This window comes from Girardinichthys multiradiatus, chromosome 6, assembly GCF_021462225.1.
Source record: "Girardinichthys multiradiatus isolate DD_20200921_A chromosome 6, DD_fGirMul_XY1, whole genome shotgun sequence".
Taxonomy (NCBI): domain Eukaryota; kingdom Metazoa; phylum Chordata; class Actinopteri; order Cyprinodontiformes; family Goodeidae; genus Girardinichthys; species Girardinichthys multiradiatus.
The window spans coordinates 11062985-11082248 of NC_061799.1; the positions used below are offsets into that span (position 1 = coordinate 11062985).

General features: G+C 40.3%; 1 protein-coding gene across 1 annotated transcript in view; it reads left to right on the forward strand.

Moving 5' to 3' along the window:
* Window positions 1-19264, forward strand: part of LOC124870599 (unconventional myosin-VIIa-like) — a 28314-nt gene that overhangs the window by 2651 nt on the left and 6399 nt on the right. Inside the window, exons 6-40 of the mRNA XM_047369402.1 lie at window positions 78-193; window positions 288-415; window positions 542-684; window positions 950-1063; window positions 1163-1316; window positions 3103-3179; window positions 3263-3382; window positions 3965-4107; window positions 4196-4406; window positions 4492-4627; window positions 4711-4877; window positions 6300-6440; window positions 7383-7541; window positions 7673-7765; window positions 8040-8134; window positions 8357-8441; window positions 8731-8832; window positions 10283-10555; window positions 10649-10912; window positions 10991-11161; window positions 11255-11323; window positions 11417-11541; window positions 11653-11779; window positions 12746-12865; window positions 13015-13188; window positions 13278-13508; window positions 14029-14199; window positions 14310-14427; window positions 15167-15293; window positions 15378-15535; window positions 15620-15798; window positions 16097-16206; window positions 16441-16595; window positions 17957-18110; window positions 18206-18361. Coding sequence (XP_047225358.1) covers window positions 78-193; window positions 288-415; window positions 542-684; window positions 950-1063; window positions 1163-1316; window positions 3103-3179; window positions 3263-3382; window positions 3965-4107; window positions 4196-4406; window positions 4492-4627; window positions 4711-4877; window positions 6300-6440; window positions 7383-7541; window positions 7673-7765; window positions 8040-8134; window positions 8357-8441; window positions 8731-8832; window positions 10283-10555; window positions 10649-10912; window positions 10991-11161; window positions 11255-11323; window positions 11417-11541; window positions 11653-11779; window positions 12746-12865; window positions 13015-13188; window positions 13278-13508; window positions 14029-14199; window positions 14310-14427; window positions 15167-15293; window positions 15378-15535; window positions 15620-15798; window positions 16097-16206; window positions 16441-16595; window positions 17957-18110; window positions 18206-18361 — 5066 coding nt within the window. The remainder of the gene's footprint in view (window positions 1-77; window positions 194-287; window positions 416-541; window positions 685-949; window positions 1064-1162; window positions 1317-3102; window positions 3180-3262; window positions 3383-3964; window positions 4108-4195; window positions 4407-4491; window positions 4628-4710; window positions 4878-6299; window positions 6441-7382; window positions 7542-7672; window positions 7766-8039; window positions 8135-8356; window positions 8442-8730; window positions 8833-10282; window positions 10556-10648; window positions 10913-10990; window positions 11162-11254; window positions 11324-11416; window positions 11542-11652; window positions 11780-12745; window positions 12866-13014; window positions 13189-13277; window positions 13509-14028; window positions 14200-14309; window positions 14428-15166; window positions 15294-15377; window positions 15536-15619; window positions 15799-16096; window positions 16207-16440; window positions 16596-17956; window positions 18111-18205; window positions 18362-19264) is intronic.

The following is a 19264-nucleotide window of genomic DNA, read 5'->3' on the forward strand; positions in this document are numbered from 1 at the left end:
CACATGCGTGGGCTTCCATTACCATCCATTATAAACTGGAGCAGTTCCCACCAATCATGCTCCTGCCGTTCTTGCAGGTGCAGTTATATCACAGTCAGAAGCTAGGAGAACTCCCCCCACACATCTTTGCCATCGCTGAATCCTGCTACTTCAACATGACGCGGCATTTCAGAAACCAGTGCTGCATCATCAGGTAAGAGACTGTCACATGTTGCCATGATTAAATCAGACTTTTTGCTCCTTTCCTGTACATCCATGCAGTTTCTTGTTTTCCACCATTCTCTCAGTGGGGAGTCTGGAGCAGGGAAGACAGAGAGCACCAAACTGATCCTGCAGTACTTGGCAGCGGTCAGCGGGGAACTCTCTCAGCAGGAGATTGAAAAGCAGATCCTGGAGTCCAACCCGATTCTGGAAGGTACCCCAGCAGCGTAGTTAGGCCTTAATCCATGCAGACCTGATCTTCTCTCAGGCTCATGTGAACAACAGTACCAAAGCAGGTATTATTTTTGTTTTTAAGACTGTGGTTTGCTATTTCTCGCAGCATTTGGGAATGCTAAAACAATCCGCAATGACAACTCCAGCCGCTTTGGAAAGTACCTGGAGATCTTCTTCAACAAAGACGGGGTGATCGAAGGTGCTCGGGTGGAGCAGTACCTTCTGGAGAAGTCTCGTGTGTGCCATCAGGTGAGGTAGCTCTGTCCAAACAGATCCTGCTTGTTACCTCTGCAGCGGACAGGTCTGAACTGTAAACACATAAAACCCATGAAGGATATCTCTGCTGTTTGTTCAGCTGAGTTTACTGTTGGTGTTTGAATCAGCTTAGTGACATTGTTCAGTAACTGCCCAGGAAGGAAAATATAACCTTCATTGTAATCCACTGAAACACAAAGGTTTAAACATGTTTAGTTTACTCTTCTGTCTTTATTATCTCTTTTTCCCACCATCTCAGGCCCCAGAGGAGCGAAACTACCATATATTTTACTGCCTGATGGCAGGAACCACCTCAGCGGAGAGAAAAGCTTTGAACCTTGAATATTCCAAGGAATATGTCTACCTCACTAAGGTATTCCAAATAAATACCACACTTCCTTCTGGCAAATTAACACAACCTTACGTCTTTCTCTACCAACTGTACATAATCAAAATCTCTTGTGTCCTTAAGGGTGACTGCATTGTGTGTGAGAGCAGAGATGATGTTAAGGATTTCAAGCGCATCCGCACGGCCATGAAAATCCTGACCTTCTCAGAACAACAGTTCCAGGAAATCCTCAAGCTGCTGGCAGCTATATTACACCTGGGAAACGTCAGCTTCGAGGGTGAGGGTCTTTAGATCAAAAGCAGTGAAAATGCTTGCTTTGCACATGTAACTCACTTTAGCATAAAATTGTTAAAACACTAGTCGACAGAACAAAGGCTGATCCAATCAGCAGTATGACTGAATCTGTAACTCTTTTTAAAAAGCTAATTAACAGAAGGAATATCACAAATACAACTGACTGAAAATTTGAATTACCTTGTAACAGTATTCACCTCTCTTGCATACCACCACAAACTTCATTTCTTTAATTGTGAAGCCCAACACAAAGTAGAACTGTAACGTAGAAGGAAAGTGATTCGTCTTTTTACATTTCTCTGCAAAAGAAATATAAATTTGAAAGTGTGGCGAGGATTTGTGTTTAGTTTCCTGAGTCAATACTTTGTAGTACCCACCGTTCTCTATAATTATATCTTGCAAGTCTTTTGCAAGCGTTACACTTCTCAGAGAGCCCAGATCCATCAATAATATGCACATTTTAGCACCAATTCAACCGGGACCTTCTCTTTTGTAAAATCACTGTATATGCACATATTTTAAAAAAAAAAACATTTTATTTTATTTCCCTTTTTTATATGTTTATATTTTAAATTTCTTCACTGAGATCAAAGTGAATCCCAAGTCAAATTCCTTGTTTGTGTGCACAAACTTGGCGAATGAAGCTGACTGATTGCAGTATGTCTCTATCAGCTTTACTTCTCTGTTGACTGAAAAGTTTGCCCAATTTTGTTTGCACAATAGCTCAAGCTCAGTTAAATTGGAAGGGAATGATTGCGAAGAACATTTTGTAAGATTTGTTACAGATTCTCAGTTAGATTTAGGTCTGGCCATACCAAGTACATAATTATGCTTTGATCCAAACCATTCCAACGTATCTCTGCCTGCATGTTTTCGGTCATTGTCCTGCTTGAAGGTGAAACTTCACCCCAGTGTCGAGTCTTTGAACTTTGACCAGCATCCCTGTTTCTGATGAAGTTTTAGTTTTCTGCCTTTCATAGCAATTGGCATGTAGGCCAAAAAGTTACATTGTGGTCTTATCTGACCTAAGCATCTTGTTCCAAGTTTGCCCTCTCCACCTACATGGTCAGCGGCAAACTGTAAATGTGACTTCCTACAGCTTTGCACAAGCACAAAGACTAATAGTTGTCCAGTCAACTAATTCTTCCACCTGAGCGGGGGATCTGTGCAATCCTTCCAGAGTTCCTATGGACCTCTTGCTCACCTTACCCAGTCTGTAGTTTAGGTGGATGGATTAAACAGATCTTTTTAAGATGTTCAAAGCTTAAGATAGTGTTTTTTTAACCTAATATTGACAGATTGAATAACACACAGGTGGACTCTGTTTACTAATTAGGTGGCTTCTGAAGGCAGTTTGTTGCAGTAGGCTTTATTTAGGAGTATTACAGTACAAGGGGTTGAATAAAAATCCCAACCAGACTTCTTTTATTTACAAAAAGCATGTGAAACACATGTTGCTTACATTGCACATCTTTGTTATGCACTACTACTGTATGTGATGTTTGGTCACATTAAAACCCTTAACCATACACTGAAGTTTGTCTTGCACAGTGATAATAATAGAAATAACAGATAACCTATCTGTTTCTGTAGCTTACACAATGAGGTGAACTAAGTAGCTAAAATAGCATCTAGTAGAATTAGATTGTGGTTTTTATTATTTAATCTTAATAAAAAACATGTTCTCACACACTTTTAAAATTCACAGTAGTTAAAGTTCGTGACGTGTCTTTACAGTCATTGTCTTTTGTCTTGTTACATGCGACCAGCCTCCACTAAAGACAACCTAGAGACCAGTGATGTGGGCAAATCTGAGCATTTCACCTTCGCCTCATCGCTGTTGCAGGTACAAGACTACGCCCTATTCACAGATCTCTTAACTGTAAAAAACAGTTTTTATTTGGATTTTAATGTGTGTTTGCTTTGCAGGTGCAAAGGTCCAGCCTTGCCAACAGTTTGACACATCGTTCCTTTATGACCAACAGAGAGAGAGTCACGAAGCCCCTCAGCTGTGAACAGGCCACTGACTGCAGAGACGCCTTTGTAAAGGTGCCAAAGCCGTGTTACGGACTGTAAATCAGAGTTCACCATTTCCTTTTTGAGCCCTACTGATCATGGAATGGGGAGTGGTCGGACAGTGGGTGGAGTTGAGCATCTGACTCCACCCTTAGGCCGTTTTGACTGGACAGTTCTTCTCCCTTCCGCATGTCCGGTTTTATTCCTGAATTTATTCCTATTTTATATTTTATAATTTTATGAAGAATTATGGAATTTTCTTCAATAATTTCCAGGTCATGTAAGGGGGGTGGTTGTTTGCATAAAACAAACCATGTCCTGCTAACCACCGTCTCTGTGAGAATGTCTGTTGAATATCCAACTTATAACTAACTTCTCTGTGCGATTAAAACTGACCATTTGAAGGGAAATATAAGAACTATCCTATTAAAACGACTTGAGGCTGGAGTCAAACGTCCGACTGTGTTATAGCTGCATCTTATAAGAAAGTGACCCATTTAAGCCATCTTGGAGCATGATCTCATTCAGCAGCTTTGGCTTTATTGGGTTAATTTGTGGATAAACCTAGAACTACTCAGTGAAATATCTTTGAGTTATTCTGTGGTTTTCTCTCAGGCGATCTACAATAAGCTCTTTATATGGATCGTTGGAAAGATCAATAGCGTCATCTCTCAAAAACTGGCCAACGGACCCAAATCTTCGTTTCTGTCCGTCGGCCTGCTGGATATATTCGGCTTTGAGAACTTCAAAACAAACAGGTCAGGGGTTCTTTCTGCTTGTTATATATAACTTATGTGCATCAGAGCTTAACCATGGTTACAGTGATACATGTTTCTTTTTTAACAGTTTTGAGCAGCTTTGCATTAATTTTGCTAACGAGAAGCTGCAGCAGTTCTTTGTGGCCCACATCTTCAAGCTGGAGCAAGAAGAGTACCTGAAAGAGGGGGTCATGTGGAATAACATCCAGTTCAGCGACAACCAGAAAATCCTGGACCTTCTGGCTGGGAAACCGTGCAACGTGCTCGCTCTGATCGATGAAGAGACCCACTTTCCAAAGGTATAATGAATTTTAAACGAACAGTAAAGCCAAAGCATTTTTGTTTTTTGTTTTTAATTACGATTTCAATTTGTTTGTGTGACAGGGTTCAGACTCCACCCTGCTGAACAAGATGAACAGTACACACAGAAAAGACAAGGCCTACATGAACTCCAAGAGTGAACACGACAGACATTTTGGAATTCGCCACTTTGCGGGGGATGTTTTATACGACACTAATGGTGCACAAACCATCTGCTGTTAAACCAATCCTCGTGTGATGTTTGGTTTCTGGGAATTTATAAATGCTTGTCTTTCCTTGTAGGATTCCTGGAAAAGAACAGAGATGGAGTTAGTTATGACATCATTAAAACAATCGAAATGTCCACCAATAGGCTCCTGCGTGATATATTTGAGAAGGACCTGTCAACCAACGGAGTGAAGCCATCTAAAATTGCAAAGTTCATCATGATGCCCACAAACTCCATGCGGGTATAACACTACTTCTTCCTTTCTGGTCACGCTGTACTCGCCACGAAGGTCATTTCAAATCAGCTAGAGGTTTTCATTTATAAATTAGAAAGTTATAAAAAAATATCAACTGTTAGAAGTACTAGTTGATTAAATTCATCTAGGTCAGATCAATTTATAAAATCAAATAAAATGGTAGCTATTGGTAATATGCATTATTTTCTTTTTCTAAGGAATTCTGAGTTGGGTTCAAAATATTTGTGTCAAATTTCTGAAAATGAAAATCACCCCAAAGTTGTTGAAAAAGCCAATGTTGAAAGTAGGAATGTTCCGATCAGGATTATCTTTCCTTGTCACCAATCAGGGTCGCTCTAGAACAGGCATTTCCAGATGCAGGAACCAAGTCTGATACTTAACTAAATATATGGTATGTATAGGGTTTAAAACTTAGTAGCTTTAAAATGCTTACAAAACAGGGTTTGAATAATTCATTACAAGTCTTTGAGTTTACAACGTTATATTTAATTTATGGAAGATACTATATTAATTAGCTCTTTGAGCACATTTTAAAAAATTGAATGATCTTTTAAAGGTTTTTTTTTTTTTGTCTATAATTTAACTTTATAAAACATGCAGAAATTGGTAAGAAACTAAATTTCACCAGTAATACTTTCTCTAATTTTGTATTGTAGTGTTCCCCTTATCTCACTCACCAGTAACATCCTGGATGCTATAGGTTTTTCTTGACAGTGACAGATATTTTGTGCCAAACCGAGTTTCTGCAGTCTTCAACAAACTCATGTCTTACTGTTGCTGACACTTTTCATGCAGAGCAGTTTGATCAACAGCTAGGCGAATTTCACCGTCTTTTCTCTCCGGTTTCAGTGTGTTTCCAGCAATTTGGGTGTAGACATAACTTGCATGAAAAAGTTAGTTTAGGATATGTGAGTACAGCTCTCAGAGCAGGTCAAATGACACAGGCAGACTGGAAGCTGTAGCAGCCAACAGTCTCTCTGATTTGCTACAGTAATAACAATTGTGCATGGCCTATAATATATTCTTCTAACTCATGCACATAAAAATATATTTTTTTTAAATGGCCATTAAAATGTAGCCACAGCAACAGCAATGTGGGAAGGTTGATTTTAGTTGGAGACTCTGATAGTGATCCAAAAAAAATGCCTAGATCTGAATCATGTTCGGGATCTGATCTGATCCAATACCTCCCAAGGTACAGGTACAACTAAATGTTGCTACATTTTTAAACCTATAAGTGAAAAGGAATTTTAAAAACACAGCTAATATTAAAGTTTTTGATAAAGACCACAGTATTATTATTATTATTTAATTTAATTCTTAACCGTATCTATCTTAAGTTATTTTGTTTCCACACATACAACAGCTAGTATCATGAGCTCCGCTCTTTGTCTGTCCTCTCCGCAGGGGCAGAACGATGCCCGTAAACAAGTTCCGACGCTGACTGGTCAGTTCCGAGTGTCTCTGGATTCCCTCATGAAGACTCTGTCTGCCTGCCAGCCCTTCTTCATCCGCTGCTTCAAACCCAACAACGACAAGCAGTCTAAGGTGAATGAGCAACAACCACTGCAACACAAAGCGGTTCTTTTGTACGAAAAACAAAGCTCCATGCACAAGTAGTGATGGTTGTGTAAGTGCCTGTCAAAATTTGGGACATTCCCTTTATTCGCATTCAACTTCCCAGGAAACATCATGGAGCTATGAAATTCTTTAGCATTTACTCCTTATGAAAGGAACTGGAGGATTTCACCATCTTTTATTTTTATTTTTTTTCTTGGCATCAGTCTTTAGATTACTTTTGGAACAATTACATGAACATTTGGAGCAACAAACCAAACTGGTTTGTTGAACGTTTTTTGGCACCCAGTGGGTCAGAATTCCCTGTTTTCCCTTGAAATATTTAAGTACATTTTAGTGCCATGGTTCTCAATCTGTGGAAGTACCACTGGTGGTGCCGAGAGTGGCAAGAAATGTTTGTATCATTTATCTGTAAGGTAAAAACAACCGTATTAACTAGGATCCTGGGGTCAAACCCAATATATTTTAAGTAATCCCTGTATGGGCTGAAGCAAACTAAAGAGAACCAAGAACAATATGTTCAGAGCACTTTACTGAGCTCTGTTCAGACTTCCTCTTATCTGCTGTCAGTGTTGATGTCATTGTCTGTGAATGAACTGGAGACATGTCAACAAATATCTTCTTACATCTCTGTGCTCCATCTGATTCATGCACCATTTTAGATGCCTCACTGATACTTAGAATAGCTCACACTGAGTCTTACTCACTAACAGCATCCACACTGAAGAGTGTTAGTAATGCGACCTGATAGCACATCATATTGTGCCTTCCCTGCTCAAACCTTCCAAGTGGCCAATCAAGTTGACATTTGCCGGCTTCACGAGCCGATTTCTATAAATATACTTTTTGAGCAAGTGTGTTCATCAATTCATTATCTTAGTTTAAATCGTCACTCATTCCATTCCCTTGCAGACATTTGACAGATTGCTTTGCCTGCGTCAGCTGAGATACTCAGGCATGATGGACACCATCCGCATCAGGAAGCTGGGATATCCTGTGCGTCACACATTTGAGGACTTCCTGAAGCGCTACAGAGTTCTCCTGAAAACAACCGTCTGTGACCCCAGAACCGTAAGTCACGATTTCTTCCTTAAATTTGAACAATTTTCTCCTGAAATGGCTTTATACTGGTGGAATGTGGGAACTGCAAAGCCTTGGTGCTCTCTCCTGAATATTTAAAATTTGCTTTACTCTCCCCACAGAGAGAAGCTGCAGCCTGTTGTGACGTCATCTGCAGGGCCGTAATTAAAGGAAGGGATGAGTGGAAAATAGGAAGGAGCCAAATTTTCCTGAAGGTATATAAAAAAGGCATAAAACCTATATAGGTCTTATATTCTAGTTCTTCATGATATGAATGATCCTGAGTTCATTAAATGGAACAACTCACCTGGAATCATTACATGGAAGCAGACATGAGGCTTTCTCCTGTGCGGTGGATACACTCTCAAGTTACTGCTCTAATCTAACCTACTACCTTTTATTTAGTATATGTCAATTTTGGAATCCAAATCCAGAACTCTGAAAGATCAGAACCAGCTGAATCAAGTCATTTGTAATTGTTTTTCTCAGGATTCCCATGACGTTGTTCTGGAACGCTTACGGGAAGAAGAGCTGAGCAGGGTAGCTGTGGTGATTCAAAGGGTCATGCTGGGAATAAAAGACAGGTGCAGTAAGACAAGCTAAGAGATGCATCTGAAATGTGAACAGCTTACTTATAATTATCTCTCCCTGCAATAACTGATATGAATATCAATGTTGCACATCTACAGATAGGGATGTTTTATTGTCGTTTATGCTGCCTGGCCAATTTCGATGTTACATAAGAACACGTGAAAAGATGGTGATCATGGGGAACTGTTTATGGAATGGATCTAATTCTCTTTCAGAAAGCTTTTCCTGAGGAAGCGTGCAGCGGCTGTGGTGCTGCAGAAGCAGTGGAGAGCTTACAGACAAAGAATAGTGCAGCGAAAGGTTTGATGGTTTCTATCGTCCAGTAGACCTTAGAGCAAGGGTGTCAAACTCCAGGCCTCGAGGACCAGTGTCCCGCAACGATTTGGTGTGTTCCAAGGCCAACACACCTGAATCAAAAGACTGAATCGCCTCCTCATCCTCCTCCTAATTATTTGATTCAGGTGTTTTGACAGGGAGACACATCTAAAAGTTGCAGGACACCAGCCCTCGAGGACTGGAGCGGGACACCTGTGCCATATAACATGGAACTGACCTACTTTTTTTTTTTCTCTACTGCGTCTCACATTAGCTGGAGCAGGGTTTTGGGCGGCTGGTGTCAAAGATCCGCGGTCAGAAGCTTCAGTCTCAGTACAAGAGAAAGCAAGCAGCTGCAGTCGTCATTCAGAAACAGGCATGTGGACTAAACACAGCATATAATCATGAGAAAAAAGTACACTCTTCGTTAAATGTACAACCCCAATTCCAATGAGGTTGAGACATGAACGATGCAAATAAAAACAGAATACAGTGATTTGCAAATCATGATCAACCTATATGCAACCAAATACACTACATAGACAAGCTATTTAATTTTCAAACTGATCAACTTTATTGTTTCTATTTTGCAAATATTCACTCATTGTGAATTTGATGCTTGTAACACATTCCAAAAACACAGGAGCAAGGACAACAAAAGAGTGGAAAAGTTGAGCAATGCTCAAAAAACACCTGTTTGGAATATTCCACAGGTAAAAAGGCTAATGGGAAACAGGTCATGAGGGTCATGATTGGGTATAAAAGCAGCATCCCTGAAAGATTCAGTCGTTCGTAAGCAAGGATGTGGCGAGGTTCACCAAGTTGTCGAATAACTGCATGAGCAAAAACTCCAACAGTTTAAGAACAATGTTTCTCAACATTCAATTGCAAGGAATTTTGAAATTTCATCATCTACAGTCCATAATGTCATCAAAAGATTCAGAGAATGTGGAGAAATCTCTGGTTGTAAGCGGAAAGGCCGAAAACCAGCCTTGAATGCCCATGACCTTTGATCTCAGGAGGCACTGCATTAAAACCCGACATCATTCTGTGACAGATATTACCATGCAGGCTCGGGAACACTTCAGAAAACTATTGTCAGTTAACAAAGTTCGTTGCTACATCTACAAGTGCAAGTTAAAACTCTACTATGCAAAGTCAAAACCATATGTCATCAACACCGAGAAACGCAGAAGAGGAAAAGGACTATCCAGATCTTAATCGGCACAAAGTTCAAAAGCTAGTGTCTGTCAAGGTATGGGGGTATGTTAGTGCCAACAGCATGGGTAACTGGCACATCTGTAAAAGCTCCATAAATGCTGAAAGGTACATACAGGTTTGGGAGCAACATATGCTGCCATCCAAGCAGCGTCTTTTTCAGGAATGTCCCTGTTTATTTCAGCCAAATTCTGCACGTTACAACAGCATTGTTTTGTAGTAAAAGAGTGCGGATACTAGACTGGCCCACCTGCAGTCCAGACCTGTCTCCCTTTAAAAATATGTGGCATATTATGAAGCACAGAATACAACACAGACCCTGCACTGCTGAGTAACTGAAGTTGTACATCAAGCAAGAATGGGAAAGTTTTAACAATTAGCGTCCTCACACCCCGAACACTTAGTAAGTGTTGTTAAAAGGAAAGGTGATTTGACACCTGACCCATTACCCAAGTTTTTCGGTACGCGTTGCAAGTGTCAAATTCAAAATGAGTGAATATTTGCAAAGAAACAATAAAGCTTATCGGTTTTAACATTAAATATCAAATATTTTAAGAAATACAATTTTAGTTGTTCTGTTTTAACCTCTGCTGCTAAATTAAATGTAGGTACGAGGCTACCGGGTGAGGAAAGACTACCAGCTGAAGAGAGAAGAAATTGCAAGGCAGGCTTTGCTCTTAGAGTCAGAGAAGCAGAACCAAGATGAGATTGGCTTGGAAATCCAGCAACGACTGCTACAAGTTGCTGCAGAGCAAGCCGAGATACAATCAAAGACATCTAGTGAGCCTGATTCAATGGAAAACACATATCAGACGCTCCAAGTGGACATGGAGGACAAATCATCAGACACATCATCAGAATCACCATCATCAGAGGCCGAGGTTGGGTGATGACTCTGTTGTGTCATAGATCACCACTGCCACTTCACTAATCTGCTATAACACTTCATTTTATCTTTTATTTTGTCTGGACAGGACGTTTTGAAGGTGGAAGAGGAAATCCCTCAGAGCTCAAACAAGGGGATGGTTATCATCACGCCAGCCTCTAACTCAGCAACCCCTACACCGTCGCTGGACGAGGAGGAGGAGGAGTTTGATGACATGTTTGATGATGAGAGTGACACAATGTCCTTTTACAACTTCAGCAGACGTTATTTCCAAAACAGTGTGGACCACAAACACACCCCCCAGAGACTGAAACAGCCCCTCCTGCACCACGAGGATGAAGGAGATGGGCTGGTAAGAGGATCGAGAGACAAGAAATCTGCTGTTTTTGAGAAAGATTTATGCCTCACATTAAGTGTTTCCCTCCTCCAGGCGTCTCTGACTGTTTCATGGATCATTATGCGGTTCATGGGGGACATACCCGAACAGAAACCTGCAGACTCGGTATCTCAGCATTCGAGCACCATCTCTCAGAGCACCATGCCCCGGCTGCTTCCAAACAGGCAAGGCCGGAGGCTGAGCAGTCTGGTGGGACTGGATCAGGTAAACTTCTGAGAAACAAGAGTTTTAAAAAAACACATGTTTTCAATGACAGTCATCATTTCTGCTCCATCCAAATCTTTTAATTCTGAGCAGAAAATCCTGAGGAGGAACAAGAAAAAGCTTAGCAGTGGAACCAGAAAAGCCTCAACTATACTGGAGGAGGTTAAAACATTATTTGTCAATCAGCCAATATGTTGTGTTTTGATTCCTAATGATTTTTGTGTTAAAGCTTATTGTTGTTGTCATTTTATCCAGCCAGAGAACTTGACAGAGGACGAGGATATTTTGGTGGGAGAGGGCCCGACACTGGATCGACAACTTACACAGCTGGAAAAGTTGCAGATTATTGTTGGATATGGTCTTTCACGAGAAGGCATAAGGTAAAATGTCAATGCACTTAGCTCAGTCTAACGGAGAACTAGTGAACGTTTGTGTTTAATGAGGAAATAAGTTCTAATGTTTATTTGTTGCCTTTTTCTTTTAACTTACAGGGATGAGATCTACTGTCAGATCTGCAAACAGCTCGTGAACAACAGGAACAGGAAGAGCTGTATGCAAGGCTGGGTTCTCCTCGCCCTCTGTCTGGGGATCTTCCCTCCAACAGACCTCTTCATGGGGGTCAGTAATCTCTCGGTTTATAGTCTAGCATATGTTACTTTGTGCACTGAATTTTTTTTTTATTAAAAGAGTAACTGCTTAAAAGTGTAATTCAGCTCCAATTGATGTGATAGTGTTAAGACAATTAACATAAAGAGGTAAGATCAATGACATTAGCTGAATCTTGTCAAAGATATCAGAGGCTCTTCTTCAGCAGGGAAAGGGAAGCTGGTCAGAGTTGATATGAACATCGATGGAGCTAAAAACAGAGCAAGCCTGGAAGAAAATGTTCACTTTTCACCAGGACAAGGACCCTAAATATATAGCTAGCGCAAAAACAGAATGATATAAAGGAAAGTACTGTATATGTATGCTCTAGGATGACCTAGTCAAAGTCTGTGTACAGACATGTAAGCTGGTGTTCACAAAAAGCGGTCCATCCAGTATGATTGAGACAGAGCTATTTTACAAAGAAGAATGTTTAAAAAAATCTGTCTCTAGATCAGTGCTCTCCATCCCCAGAGCTTTAGCTGCACCCTTGCTCCAACACTGAATCGAATGGCTGAATTACCTCTTCTGCATGTCATTAAGCTCTGCAGAGGCCTGCTCTAGATGTGCAAAGCATGTAGACACATAACCCAAAAGATCTGCAGCTGTAACTGCAGTGAAGGCTGGTTTTAAAACGATGTAAACCATGCAACCTTCTCTTTGTTCTTCACAGTTCTGCACTACTTTTTGTAAGGTTCTCACATAAAATCCCAGTGAAATACACTGAAGTATGTGGTTAGCAAGGAAAGTATGGCAAGACATTGATATTTTCTTTACATTAGGAATGTATAACTTTCAGCTAGATCTTTATAAGAGCAAAATACTTTGTTAATTTAAATAATTCAGTCACATCTTCTGTTGTGGTTTTAACAGCAGGTTTTCCACCCTAGATTCATTGTATTTCATGTTCTCTCTGCCTTGCTCTCCTCTGTTCTACAGTGTTTGAAGAACTTCCTTCGTAGAGGTCCAAGCGGTTACAGAGAATACTGCACTCTGAGGCTGCGTCGTATAGTAGACAATGGAGAGAGAAAAGAGCTCCCTTGTTGGATAGAGCAGCAGGTAAAGTCCTGTACCATGATGCTCAGGTTGAAGTTTTTTTCCTTCAATCAGGAGCATATCTCACTGGCATCAACAAAGGTCTGTTGTTCAAGGTAGAGGTTAAGTAATACATTTAATCTTGTTTTTTTCATTATTATCTGTAATAACAGGCTGCCATCAAAAAGGAGCCAATTGATTGGGCAGTAACACTAATGAACGGTGAAACAGTCACTGTACAGCTGGATTCGGCATCCACCTCCTTTGAAGTCTGCCAGGCTGTAGCTAACAAGATTGGACTTAAAGATACTTTTGGGTTCTCCCTCTACATAAGCTTCTATGAAAAGGTCTCAGAGCTTTTCGAATCAAGTCATGTGGCTATAGTACTTCTGCCTGGCTATCACATAGTTATATCCTGCTGGTCTTTTGTCTCCAGATGTGGTCTTTGGACTGCAGCAAGAAGAAGCATGTGCTGGACGCTGTGTCTCAGTGCGAGCAGGAAATGAGGAGGCAGGGCAGGGAGGAGAAGGAAACACCCTGGACACTCTCCATCCGCAAGGAACTGTTTGCACCATGGCACGACTGCTCCCAGGACCCAGTCAGCACAGATCTGATCTACAAGCAGGTCGTCAAGGGAATCAAGTCTGGAGAATATGTCAGTGAGAAGGTGAGACTCTGGAGACACGCTGCTGTTTGACTCCCACACCAAATATGTATATTCATAATTCTTGCTGCAGCATTCCTGAAGGGAAAACATGTGGAAGCAGCTTTAGACTAGCTATGGAGATCTTTTTTTGTCTTTTGTACTTCAGTAGATTAGGTGGACCATTTTCTTGAAGTTTTTGGTGGAGTTTAAAAAACCTGTTAACAATAATCTGTTAATAGGGTTTATTTTCTGATACAGAGACACCAAAAGCATGTTTTAAATAATAATAAAATAAAAATAAGACATGTTATTGGCTTAACCTAAACAGCATAAAACCAATGGGCTACAGCCTTTCCCATCAACTCCACCTTCTCTGTCCCTGTTGAAGAAAAGCCTCTCCACAGCATAATGCTACCACCACTATGTTTGAACATTATGATAGTGTATGTTCAGGCTGATCCATAGTATTGGTTTTCCACCCCACCTATTGTTTATGAATGTATTCCAAAATGTTAAAATTTGGTCTCATCTCTTTTCTTAGGATGATGAATATGTCCAGCTGGCTGCAATGCACTACTTTATCCAGTTCGGCTCACAGGAGTTCCACAGACACAACGTCCAGCAGGTGGTCCAGGAGTGCATCCCAACCACGCAGATTGAGAACAAATCTATGACTAAATGGATCGAGCTCATTACCGCAGAACACTCAATGGTAAAGGACAGGAGAACTATCTGTATTGTGTATATATAACTGATCTGATATTTTTGTAAAGGTTTCCTAATATCATGAGTTGATCACAGTTAAGGCTTTGGTTCTTGTAGGAGACATATAACAACGGCAGACTGAAGGCAGAGAAGATAAAAGGAGATCTGGTAGACATCGCCCGCCGGAACTGGCCGCTTGACTTTTCAAAGCTTTATGAAGTCACAATGACGTCAGGTCAGTCGACATGCAGCTATTAGTTTCCCTGTTTAAGATTCAGCTGAAAGACATCATGTCTGACAAATGCAATTCAGAAAATAGTACAACTACTGTCATAGACTTCCTATCAAAGGTTTTCACTACCCTTTAACCTTCCCTCGTTTTGTCGTGTTCCAACTAGTACATAATGGGGAAGATGGAGGATTGTCATTTCCACAACGAGACTGAAGTGCAACCTATGCTGGGTTAGGGTTAACAAAACATAAAAAGAAATTAAAATCACATTAAGGCTATAAAATACAGATACTTTCTATTACAGTGAGAATCTATAGTAAAACGAAAAGAGCATTCACACACCTTGACAGTTTTTACTTATTGCACAAATTAATCATTCAAAATAAAAATTACAGTTGCAAGAGTCTCAAGGGGCTTTATTAGTTTTGCACATCAAGACACTGACATTTTTCTTTTCTTTCTAGCAAAATTTCTCAAGCTTAGTCAGATTAGATGGAGATCATCTGTGAATGTCAGTTTTTAAGTCACAGGTTCTCAATTTGTTTAAAGTCTGGACTTGGTCATTTTATAACCCATGAATGAGATTCAATATAAGCTGTGGCTCTCTCCAGCTCCTCCAGAGTTACCACAGGCCTCTTGGCTTCTACTTTTGAAAGGCACCATAAATTCTGCTGTTCTTTGTGTTGTCAGTAGTTTTTGTTATTGCTAAATAAAGCCTGTGTATTGTGCCGTTTATCCACAGGACCTCCATTGCCCAAAAGCAGATTTTTTGTGAGTGTAAACTGGAAAACCATTGTCTTCATGGAGAAAAGGGAGAAGATTCTTCTCGAGATTCCCTATGTAGAGGTGAAAAATGTCCAGATAACGAGGTAATTCTTCTTCATCCTTGCAGAATATTTTTATTTGGGTTTTTTAAACCATTGCAGATGTAAATCTCAAATGTTTGTGTTTAGTGACGGCCACCAGTCTGTGAGTTTGTCCACAATCAGAGGACAGTACATCCTGATGTGTCAGGAAGCTGCAGACATGGCTAATGTGATGGAATACAATGTTGATGGCCTTAAAAAGCGTTCTGTGTACGCTATGGTTCAGCAGGATATTCCTAAACAAGGTGGGAGCCTGTAATGCCTACAGGATGTTTTAGGTAACAGATTTCATCTCCAGACCTCAGACGTTTTGTTGTGTCTGTCCACAGATGATCCCATTTTCCTGATCTGTAAACGTGGTGACCTGCTGTTAGTGGAGAAAGATGAAGGTTATTCAACAGATAGCGTGATCAGAGCATTCAACCAGCGAACCAAAAGCAACGGGGCAGTTCATAGGAACAGAGTGGAGTTTCTACCAACTCTTACCGAACCCAGTGAGGATATGCTGGTAAAGTGACCTTCACAGTCCCTTATTGGGTTGTTTCTCTTTACAAGATAGTTGTTCTTATAAAATAGACAGCAAGTTTACAACATGCAAGATGCAAAGTAGGCATCTTGGGTGAAAATTAGTACTTCGTCAAACTCTGATGATTTGATGCCGACTAGAAAATCCGTAATGGCGTTTCACCATGATGTCCCAATATTCACCTATTATTACATCCTTGCTGGGAGCTTTCAGTGCTCTATGTTGCTTCCTATGATTCTCCCTGTGTGGTGTAACTGATCCACTGCTTCTCACCACACAGCAACTGATCAGCCCGAAGCAGAGGAGAACCTCTGTCCCAACTATTGTCCCTCTGGTCGAAGAGACAGTGGCTCCCATTTCTTTGAAAGAGTTTGCTCTTGAGAATTTCAGGTACCAATGTAGTTGTTTTAGTCATGTTACAAAAATATGGCACCTGTGTGCTCTTTGCAGATTTTATGTATAAAATCTGTTCTGCAGTAAGTTAATTAAAAGCTTTTGCATTTAAACTTTAACATAGAAGTAAACCTTGACAAATGAGTGTGGAAAAGTGAAAATTTCACAGGAAAATGTTTAGGATCCCTTTACATGAACATCTGCTGACATTGTTTTTTCTTCCTTTCTTAGATCAGTTGGCAAAGAAGGTGGCAAGCACGGTTATTCTAAGTGGGGGAACAAGGAGAAGTTGTGGGCTTTTTCAAAGGAGCCTATCAAACAACCACTCATGAAGACTTTGGCTGGCAACCCAGACCTCAGCAGCCTGGCCTGCAATGCCTTTACTGATATCCTTTGAAAAATATGCTGCTTATTTTCCCAGGTTTGAAAGATTAGTGCTTCAGAAGCATCTGATGCACGCAAGGTTTGATGAACCACCATGATTTTGTTTATAAGAAATCAGCTACACTGGAAAGAAACATCCTCTGCATTATTCAAATAAATCTAACAGTAACTGAAGCAGATACAAAGCTCTTTCACTTAAACCTTTCTTCATTTTGTCACAATACAACAGCAGACTTGAGTGTATTTCATTGGGACTTTATGTGATAGACCAAAACAAGTAGTGTACAGCTGAGATGTTGTAAAAATCTGAAAAGGGTGGCATGGAATTATATTTACTTTCCCCTGAGTCAATACTACCCTAATCCCTTTTTCTGTAATTACTGTATATCTGCAAGTCGGTTGGGGTATGTTTCTACCACCTTTGAACAAGCAGAAAATGAACTTTTTTGTCTGTTCTTCTTGGTAAAACAGCTTAAGCTCAGTCAGATTGGATGGAGAGCGTATTTGAATGTCACGCATTCTAAAATTGATTTAGATCTGAGCTTTGACTGGGCCATTCTAACAAATGAAAATACTTTGATCTAAACCATTCCATAGCTATGGCTGTATGTTTAGAGTCATTGTCCAGCTGGAAGGTGAGCTCCTCCCCAGTCTCAAGTCTTTCACAGCATCTCATAGGTTTTCTTTCAAGATTCCCATGTATTTAGCTTCCCCCATCTTCACATTAACTCTAACCAGCTTTCTCAGCATTGCTGCCGACAGCCGGAATCTGTACTCTCCATGTTTCAGTGTTCTGATGTACAGTGTTGGTGTTTCACTACATATGATGTTTTGCAACTAGACCAAAAGGTTCCTTTTAAAGTCTCATTGGTCCAAAACTCCTTTATTCACCTGTTTGCTGTGGTCCTTGCATGGCTTATGATAAACAAGGGATTTCGTATGACTTTCTTTCAACAATGGCTTTCTTCTTGCCACTCTTACCTGAAGGCAAGACTTGTGGAGGTCATGTCTAAGAGTTCTCACACCTAAGATGTTGGTCTCATCAGCTCCGCTATGCCATACATTTCTCAAAAGTAATTGTTTTTTTTTTATCTTCTGTTACAAAATGGAGATTGGATACAAATTGTTTTTATTTTTAAAAACAAATGTTGAGAACCATGTATGTATGCGTATACTTTCATTTACACAGTTAATCACAACTTTGTGTTGGGCTATCCAATGCATCCCAGTAAATTACACTAAATTTTGTTGTAATGTGACAAACATATGAATTGTTTCAAGGTTTATGAATAGTTTTTTCCAACAGTAAAGTATTTTAGTCTGATTATGACAGTTATTGTGAGTCCTTGACCCTGTCTGCTACCTATCTTGAAGTATATGGGCGACTACCCCATTAAACAATCACGAAGTCCTGTAGAGCTGACTGACCAGATCTTTGGTCCAGCCACAAAGTATGTGGAGCTGCAAGATGAAATCTTCTGCCAAATAATGAGACAGATGACCACCAATAGCAACAGGTGCTCCTCAGTCTAAAGGCAACAGATATTAAAAGTTAACACATTTAATATTTAATGTTTCTCTTCCTGTTTGCCCTCTAATTCTAACCCCTCAGATTGAGTGTGGCGCGTGGGTGGCAGCTGATGTGGCTGTGCTCAGGCTTGTTCCCACCTGGTCCGAAATTAATTAAACACACACAGCGCTACCTGGAATCACGGCCCAGGGACCCGTTGGCTGCCGGCTGCTTACAGAGGCTGCAGGACTTTTCAAGGTCAGCCTCAAGATAAAATGTGATGAGAGATGCCCCCTCACTGTATTTCTTAAATAGAAATTACAATTTTAACTTAAATGCATCAAGAACCACTAGAGATTAAACGTGTTAATCTGTTTAAAAAAAAAAAAAACAATATGACATTGTGACCACTGACAGAAAAAAAATTGTATTACACTGTTCATTGTGTTACAATGCACATTTCTGCTGGAACAATCAGCATTCAGTTTAAATTCTGTTCAAATTCAAAAATACTTTATTCATCCCAAAGGGAAATTAAAGTTCATATTATTCAGGTTTCTTCAAAGAGCCGTTGTAGAGGCTGATGGTTGTGGGCAGGAAGGATCTCCTGTAGCGGTTTGTCTTACAGCAGATCTGAAGAAACCTCTGACTGAAGACACTCTGTTGTTGTTCAACAGTCTCATGAAGAGGATGCTCAGGGTTCTCCATAATGTTCTTCATTTTATGAAGAATCCGTTCTTTGCACAATGATCTCCAAAGTTTCCAGAGGAGTCCCCAGAACAGAGCCAGCCTTCTTTATCAGCTTGTTGAGCTTTTTTAAGTCCCTGGTTCTGATGCTGCTTCCTCAGCAGATGATGGCAGAAGAGATCAAACTCTCCAGGAACACTTAAACAACACAATATAACTCCAAGTAAATCAAACTTGTGTGAAATGAAACTGTCCACTTAGGAAGCAACACTGATTGACAATCAATTTCACATGTTGTTGTTCAAATGGAATAGACAACAAGGGGAAATCTTTGGCGATTAGCAAGACACACTCAATAAAGGAGTGGTTCTGCAGGTGGGGACCACAGACCACTTCTCAGTACCTATGCTTTCTGGCTGATGTTTTGGTCAATTTTGAATGTTGGTGGTGCTTTCACACTCGTGGTAGCATGAG